The 8170-nt window shown below is 46.2% G+C and overlaps 1 protein-coding gene across 1 annotated transcript; it reads left to right on the top strand.

The window, feature by feature from the left end:
- The first annotated feature begins 115 nt into the window (after nucleotides 1-115).
- KIF20A (kinesin family member 20A) lies at nucleotides 116-8164 on the top strand. The gene is made up of 19 exons (XM_068535951.1): nucleotides 116-243; nucleotides 706-891; nucleotides 2019-2108; nucleotides 2211-2330; nucleotides 2909-3047; nucleotides 3151-3338; nucleotides 3425-3554; nucleotides 3736-3930; nucleotides 4041-4152; nucleotides 4258-4326; nucleotides 4546-4689; nucleotides 4831-4996; nucleotides 5105-5269; nucleotides 5399-5538; nucleotides 5681-5783; nucleotides 6102-6300; nucleotides 6547-6638; nucleotides 6863-7000; nucleotides 7626-8164. Exons 2-19 carry the CDS (start codon nucleotides 727-729, stop codon nucleotides 7941-7943), a joined length of 2673 nt encoding a protein of 890 aa, XP_068392052.1. The 5' UTR covers nucleotides 116-243; nucleotides 706-726; the 3' UTR covers nucleotides 7944-8164.
- Nucleotides 8165-8170: the final 6 nt, after the last annotated feature.

An 8170-nucleotide genomic window follows, 5' to 3' on the forward strand; every position in this document is an offset into this window, starting at 1 on the left:
TGCATTAGAGCAGAGAGGTCAAGCCGTAGCAGTTTCCCGGTCTCGCCCGCCCCCTTGCGCCGATTGGTAGGTGCAGATTTCGCTATCTGATTGGCCGAACGAAAGCAGCGCGTAATTTAAAACATTGTATCAGTAACAAAGGTGCACCTCGTGGGCGGAGTTGTGCTCTCAGGCTAGGAAAGTCCAGGTTCGGCCGCGGAGTGAGAGTGAGCCGGTACCGTAGGAGAAGTGTGGCGTCTTCGGGTGAGTGTGCGGCTGTGCTCGAGCCCTGCTGGGGTACTTGCTTTTGCCCTGGCGGATTCGGCTTTCAGAAAGCGGAACTGCCGCCATCCCTTTTTTTCTTAATACTACTGTCCTCACTGTGGGCCTGGGGGGCGAGGTTGGAGCAGGAGCCTAGGGCTACTGACACGGCCTCCACGACACCGTTGAGCGAGGCACCCTACTTGGAGCGTGACCATATGCTTTCGGAGCCGGATATCTGTTCATTCCTGTTCGCGGTCCGAAATGCTGCCTCAGATTGGATTAAATGATTAACTCTTTCTCTCATTCCCTTCCCCTTTGCTGGTAGTTTAAGGGGAAAAGGAGTAAGAATTCAGGCAGCGAGACTAGATTGTCCTGGGGCCAGGGAATTGTTTCTTACCCAGAATTTGCAGCCCCTTTTATCCCTTAAGGTTCTCCTCTCTACCCACTCTTGTCTCTTTTTAGACCTAAACTGCCCCTGCTGAAATGTCGCAAGGGATCCTTTCTCCACCAACCGGCTTGCTGTCGGATGAGGAGGTCGTAGTCTCCCCCATGTTTGAGTCCACAGCTGCAGATTTGGGATCTGTGGTACGCAAGGACCTGCTGTCAGACTGCTCTGTCATCTCCACCTCCCTGGAAGACAAGCAGCAGGTAAAGGAGTTGAAGAGTGGCTTGGGGACAGAAAGTGATATCCTCAGCCTACTAGTTGTCCATACAGAGTAGCATGAGGTAAAAAATCCAGCAATCCTAGGGTTTGAGAGATCAACTCAAAATTAAGAGCATGACAAGTAAAAAATGTACAGTTGTATGTCCATAAGAAAACTATTAATTGCATTGCATTAATGAAACATCCTCAAATGCATACTCTGTTAATCCTATGAGGGAAGGCAATTGTTGTGTCTCCTTCGCCATGAGTCCCAGACATTTTAAATAATTTGCACAAGGTCATATTGCCATTAAGTAGGTGGAATGTACATTCAGGTTTTAATATCGACCACAGCTTCCATTTAAGGAGGTTTCTCAGCTGCAGCATTATTGATGTTTGGGGCCAGATAATTCTTTGTTATAGGGGGCCGTCCTGTGCGTTGTAAGACGTTAAGCAGCATTCCTGGCCTCTACCCACTAGATGTCAGTAGCTGCTTACCATTTGTGACAACCAGGAAACCTGTCCTGACATTACTAAATGTCCCTTGAAAGGGAAATGGCCATGGTTGAGAACAACTCTACTCAGAAGTCTCCCCTTTTGTAGAAGTTTCATGAGAGCAGGAGCCTTGTTAATGTTCTTCACTGTGGACTACCAGAGCTCTTAGAATTTCTGGGCCAGAGTAGACAGATCCCTAAATATCTGTTGAATGAACGTGGTGGGTGCTATTATTAACCCCACTCTACAGATGAGGAAACTGAGGTGAAAAGAATTTAAAGAACTTGTTCAAGATCTCATAGTTATTAAATGATGAAATTGGGACTCAAATTCAGGTATGTCTGCCTCCAACGTGCTTAACTACTGTCTTTTGCTATATCACACACTGATTTCCTTACCAGTCAACTAGTTCTGACTCAGATAATCTGTGGTGAAGAGACAAGTGAAGGGTGATTAAGTACTGAAAAACTCCATGTGGGTTGGAATGATTATGGAACCAGAGTAATGGCACAGAGTCATTTGAGGTGGAATAGAGGTAGTGTTAGAATGATTCCCAGGAAATATGCTATATTTGCCCATCTGCTCAGAAGTAACTGTTGAGATTAATCTGTGATATTGGCCTGAAATTCTGCCACAGGTTCCATCTGAAGATAGTACAGAGAAGGTGAAAGTATACCTGAGGGTCAGGCCCTTGTTATCTTCAGAGTTAGAACGACAGGAGGATCAGGTAAGTTTCTGAGGAGGGAGGATTCAAGGTGGAATGATACAGTACAGTAGAGGTTCCCAGAAATGTTTGCTTCTGTGACAACTGTGTTTTCCCCCTTCTCAGGGTTGTGTCCGTATTGAAAATATAGAGACCCTTGCCCTACAGGCACCCAAGGACTCTTTTGCCCAGAAGAGCAATGAGCGAGGAATTGGACAGGCCACCCACAGATTCACCTTTTCCCAGGTATGGAGTTACTGACATGTGAACAAGGGACCAACACCTAGGGGCAACTTTATTCCCTCTTTAGAAGGAAAGGTTTTTACTTGACTGTGACTCCTTATATATGCATGTCTACAATCTGGGGGACCCTTGTTATGTGCTAGCCAGTGTGTCAAGTACTTTATGTGCATTAATTCCCAACAACTCTATTGTTATTATTATCATCATTGTCCCTAATTTCCTGGTAAGGATTCTGTGGCTCGGTGAGTATAATGTTGCTGAAGCCGTGTAGCTAGTCATTGGTGGAGTTAGGACTTGAGTCTAGATCCATCTATCTCTCAAGCCCATGCTTGTGACCATTATGTTGTTCCATTTTGTGTGCAGCATTGGACTTAGTGGATAGCGTTCCATAAGTATTTGTTGATTTGGATGAAAAATGGACTGGCAGAGAGTATTTAGGCAGCAGCTGGCAGCAATGCAGGAAGAAGTTGCTTGAGTAGTCTCCAGAGCCAACCACCCAGGAAGGGATGTATCTGCTGGCTCTGCACAGAGAAAAGTGGGAGACGAAGGATGGGCCTCTGAGAAATTGGGTGTGTCTCTAGATCTTTGGGCCAGAAGTGGGCCAGGAATCTTTCTTCAACCTGACCGTGAAGGAGATGGTCAAGGATGTACTTAAAGGACAGAACTGGCTCATCTATACATATGGAGTCACCAACTCAGGGAAAACCCACACAATTCAAGGTGAGTAATAGGCCTCACAGAACTGCTGACTGTCTTTGCCTTTTGATGCTCTGAGTTGGGGAACAGCACTTACTACAGCTGTCCACCTTTCACATGCCTCCAGGTACCATCAAGGATGGTGGGATCCTGCCCCGGTCCCTGGCTCTGATTTTCAATAGTCTCCAAGGCCAACTTTATCCAACACCTGATCTGAAGCCTGTGCTCTCCAATGAGGTAATGTGGCTAGACAGCAAGCAGATCCGGCAGGAGGAATTGAAGAAACTGGCCCTGCTAAATGGAGGCCTCCAAGAGGTAAAGTGTTGGTGCTCACAGAGGCAGGGATGGGGGACAAAATCTCCAGAAAGTTTTGTGCTTATCTTATCCCTGGACCCCTCCAGGAGGAGCTGTCCACCTCCTTGAAGAAGAATGTCTACATTGAAAGTCGGATGGGTACCAGCACCAGCTTTGACAGTGGCATTGCTGGGCTCTCCTCCACCAGTCAGTTTACCAGCAGTAGCCAGCTGGATGGTATGTACCGTGACTGGGCTCTGTGCCAAGTAAGAGTAGGAACCTATTCTGTACTCCCAAAACCTTCCAGGGGTACAGACCAGAGGTTGCAACCTGAGCTCCACCTTCTGAGGCCCCTGCAGGCCAAAGGGGAGATGGACTACTCTTGAGTTGATGCTCTGTACATTGGCTTCTTCCCCAGAAATGAGTCACCAATGGGCACAGCCAGACACTGCCCCAGTAAGTGTCCCTGCAGATATTCGCTTCTCCATCTGGATCTCCTTCTTTGAGATCTACAATGAACTGCTTTATGACCTGTTAGAACCACATAGCCAGCAGCGCAAGAGGCAGACACTGCGGCTGTGTGAGGATCAGAATGGCAATCCCTACGTGAAAGGTATGGGAAAGCAGGGAGGCTGGCATGAACCCTGGAGGGGACCTTGGGAGAGACTAGGAAGAGTTAGATGCTCCCCTCTTATGTATGCCCTTCTTTCCTTGGCCTCTCAGATCTCAATTGGATTCATGTTCAGGATGCTGAGGAGGCCTGGAAACTCCTGAAAGTGGGTCGTAAAAACCAGAGCTTTGCCAGCACCCACCTGAACCAGAACTCCAGCCGCAGGTTAGTGGGTTATGAGTCAGCCTTTCACTGTGTTCCAGGAAACATTAGTCCTCCACCTGGTCATAGAAGATATGCAGTGACTTTTCTCTCTTTCTTAACTTCCAGTCATAGCATCTTCTCAGTCCGGATCCTGCACCTTCAGGGGGAAGGGGATATAATCCCCAAGATTAGCGAGTAAGTTTTTCCATTTAGAAATTTGGGTTCTTGGCCATAAATGGTAATTGGGGGAGGGGACGAGAGCGGTCCTCTGGGGAATTACTTCCGTTAGATTCATGCTTTCCTTCCTTGGGTACAGAGATTCTTCATGGGTCCTCCCCTCCCTAAAACTATACAAAGGGCTAGAAAGCTCATAACATGTGGGGTCCTTATGTCAGATCCTGTCCATCACTCAAGGTTATCACTCTGTGATCTGGCTGGCTCGGAGCGCTGCAAAGATCAAAAGAGTGGTGAGCGCCTGAAGGAAGCAGGAAACATTAACACTTCTCTGCACACCTTGGGCCGCTGTATTACTGCCCTGCGTCAAAACCAGCAGAACCGGTAAGCTTTTCACTGAAAGCCAGGATGGCCTGGAGCTCTGCAGTTGGCTAAGAGACTTCCTGGTCATCACTGGGGCTAGTGCTAGGATACCCCCAAGGGCTGGAGTTCTGCTCACAGCTCTATTCTCTGATTCCCTGCCAGGTCAAAGCAGAACCTGGTTCCCTTCCGTGACAGCAAGTTGACTCGAGTGTTCCAAGGCTTCTTCACAGGCCGAGGCCGCTCCTGCATGATTGTCAATGTGAATCCCTGTGCATCTACCTATGATGAGACCCTTCATGTGGCCAAGTTCTCAGCCATTACTAGCCAGGTGAGAAGCTATAGGTGTGATGACTGCTCACTTTGGGCTGGTACCTGTACTTAAGGAAGCTACTAGGGACTAGTAATGGATTCAGTTAAGATTTTTCCCCCTCACTAGCTTGTGCATGCTCCACCTGTGCAACTGGGATTCCCATCGCTACATTCATTCATCAAGGAACACAGTCTGCGGGCATCTCCCAGCTTAGAGACTGGAGCTAAAACAGACCCAGGCCTTGATGATGATATTGAAAATGAAGTTGACATCTCCACATATGGCAAGGAGGTGAGAATGCAAGAAAGCTTTGGTGCAGCAGCTTGATGGCTATACATTTTCCATGCTACCTTCCAGGTGGGCCTGTGCCTTTTTAGGGCATAGGCTTCTAGTGACCTCTGACCTGTGTTTCCCTCCTAGGAGCTTCTACAGGTGGTGGGAGCCATGAAAGCACTGCTTTTGAAAGAACGGCAGGAAAAGTTGAGGCTGGAGATGCAGCTCCGTGATGAAATCTGCAATGAGATGGTGGAGCAGATGCAACAACGGGAACAGTGGTGCAGGTACCAGCTGAGTAACCCCTCTTGTTCTGTCACCTAGACCTAAGGGTGGGAAGCAGAAACTAGGATGGAGTAGTGCCTCAAGATCTGCTCTCCAAGCTCACTCCTCAGCATCTTCACTCACTTCTCTCTTCTCCTCTGACAGTGAACATTTGGACACCCAAAAGGAACTACTAGAGGAAATGTATGAAGAGAAACTAACGATCCTCAAGGAATCACTGACAAGTTTTTACCAAGAAGAACTTCAGGTGAGTTGCCCTGAACCAGTCCCAACTAGCTGCTCAGATTCCCATCGCTAGCTTGCCTGAGATAAACAGATTATATAAACTCTCATAGGGGTAGGAATATGTAATTCACCTTTCTCTAGTCTCCTTAGTGCTTTGTACGTGTCAGTCTATGTTTGATTAATTGATTAAGAGTTTGATTGGCCAGGAAATGGTGTAAGTGCTAACAAACAGGATTTTGAGGCCCATGTACCAGGGAAATTTTTGTTCACTGTTCAGTCATCTATGCCTGTAGGATTTGTCTGACTCTGAATGGAATTGTGCTCTTTGCTTCCTTCTTAGGAGCGGGATGAGAAGATTGAAGAGCTAGAAGCTCTCTTGAAGGAAGCCAGACAGCAGCCAGTGGCCCATCAACAATCAGGGTCTGAACTGTCCCTACGGCGGTCACAAAGGTTGGCAGCTTCTGCCTCCACCCAGCAGCTCCAGGAGATTAAAGCTAAACTGGAACAATGCAAAGCAGAGCTAAACTCCACCACTGAAGGTGAGGAAGGAGACAGGGCAGGAAGCATAACAGTTTCAGGGAAGAGCTGTTCTTCAAACTTGGGCCTTCTGGTGCCAGCTCCAACATAATTTCCTCAACTCCAAGCTACATCCCCCTGACCTTTCATCCTAGGATGCACATGGCATCACTTGTTGTGTTTGCTGCAAGCTACTGTTAATTCAGTTAAAGAGATAAGTCCAAGGCTAGAAAGCCTACACATGTAAGGTTATTGTTTCCTTCTCTCAGAGCTGCAGAAATATCAGAAAATGTTAGAACCACCACCCTCAGCCAAGCCCTTCATCGTTGATGTGGACAAGAAGTTAGAGGAGGGCCAGAAGGTAATTACCTTTCTCTGTTACCAAAGCTCTCACATAAGGCAATTTCCAGCACTATATCCCTGGTTCATATGAGGACAAGATGTTTTCTCTGCAGTCCTAAAGAATGGCTACTTCACTCAAATGACTAGCCTTTCTAGTTTTACTTCTCTTCAAATGGTTCTCCGACTCCTCCAGATCACTGGTTGATCTTGGCCACAATTTGGTTCCTACTCCTCCTTTTTCAGAATATAAGGCTGCTGCGGACAGAGCTTCAGAAACTTGGTGAGTCTCTCCAGTCAGCAGAAAGAGCCTGTTGCCATAGCACTGGAGCAGGAAAACTTCGCCAAGCCTTGGCCACATGTGATGACATCTTAATCAAACAGGTTAGGGAAGCCTATATACCACTTTCTCCCATCAGCCCACTTCAGAGTATACATGAGAAACAGAAAGGTAAAGATTTTTAGGCTAATCTTATAGTGAGGGGAGTTTCTCTTCCTTGCAAAATAACCATTCACTAAGTACAAGGCATTATGTTAAGTTATTTGTAGGCTTTTTCTGTTATAACAACCCTAGAGAGGTAGATACTATCATATTTCATTCAAGATGCTTAGATTATAAGAAACAATTAATTGTAAGACAAAACACTAACAATTAAGCTATGACACTGTCATCAGTAAATGCATCCTGATTCCAGATTCAAATGTAAAAAAAAAAAAAACCATCCTAGGCTAATTTGATACCTAGGAACTGAGGCTCTTGGAGGTTAAGTAAAATTATTCAAGCTCATACCATCTGATGTGTTAGAAAAGGTCCTTCTATTCAGTGCTATTTGTTTGGGTCTTAAAGAAAATACCCTCCTATTCAGTTAAAAGCTCTGACCATAAAGAGTTAATCTTTGTAAAAAGCAGTTTTAGTAACTAGTAGTGGATCGTGTGTATTACCTTGCCCTCCTGTTTCTCTAATAGATTAGACAGAAATGTTTTCTATAACTTCGTTGATCTTCCTTAGGATCAGACCCTGGCTGAGCTGCAGAATAACATGATGCTAGTAAAACTGGACCTTCGGAAGAAGGCAGCATGCATCGCAGAGCAGTATCATACTGTGCTGAAACTCCAAGGCCAGGCTTCTACCAAAAAGCGCCTCGGTGCCAACCAGGAAAACCAGCAACCAAACCAACAGCCCCCAGGGAAGAAACCATTTCTTCGTAACTTACTTCCCCGAACACCCACCTGCCAAAGCTCAACAGACTGCAGCCCTTATGCCCGGATCCTGCGCTCACGGTGCTCCCCTTTACTCAAATCTGGGCCTTTTGGCAAAAAATACTAAAGTTGTGAGAAGGAGAGAGCATTGCCCTGAGGTGGGTCGGCTGCTCAGCTTAAGAAATAGGTCTCTTTAAAGCTTTACTATATATATACCTGGAACTCTATCCAGAATGCAATATTCAGACACTAGTTTTTCTCCCTTTTGTAATATAATCACCTATGTAATCTTACACTTTTTTACTTATATGGTTTCTATGCACACAAAAGTTATATTAAAATAAAGATATTGTT

Source organism: Eschrichtius robustus, chromosome 2 (assembly GCF_028021215.1).
Source record: "Eschrichtius robustus isolate mEscRob2 chromosome 2, mEscRob2.pri, whole genome shotgun sequence".
Classification (NCBI taxonomy): Eukaryota; Metazoa; Chordata; class Mammalia; order Artiodactyla; family Eschrichtiidae; genus Eschrichtius; species Eschrichtius robustus.

Coding starts and splice junctions, on each gene's coding strand:
- KIF20A (XM_068535951.1), top strand. CDS start 727: ATGTCGCAAGGGATCCTTTCTCCACCAACCGGCTTGCTGTCGGATGAG. Junction 4,327..4,545: donor ATAATCCCCAAGATTAGCGA/GTAAGTTTTTCC, acceptor CCATCACTCAAG/GTTATCACTCTGTGATCTGG. Junction 6,301..6,546: donor GCTAAACTCCACCACTGAAG/GTGAGGAAGGAG, acceptor TCCTTCTCTCAG/AGCTGCAGAAATATCAGAAA.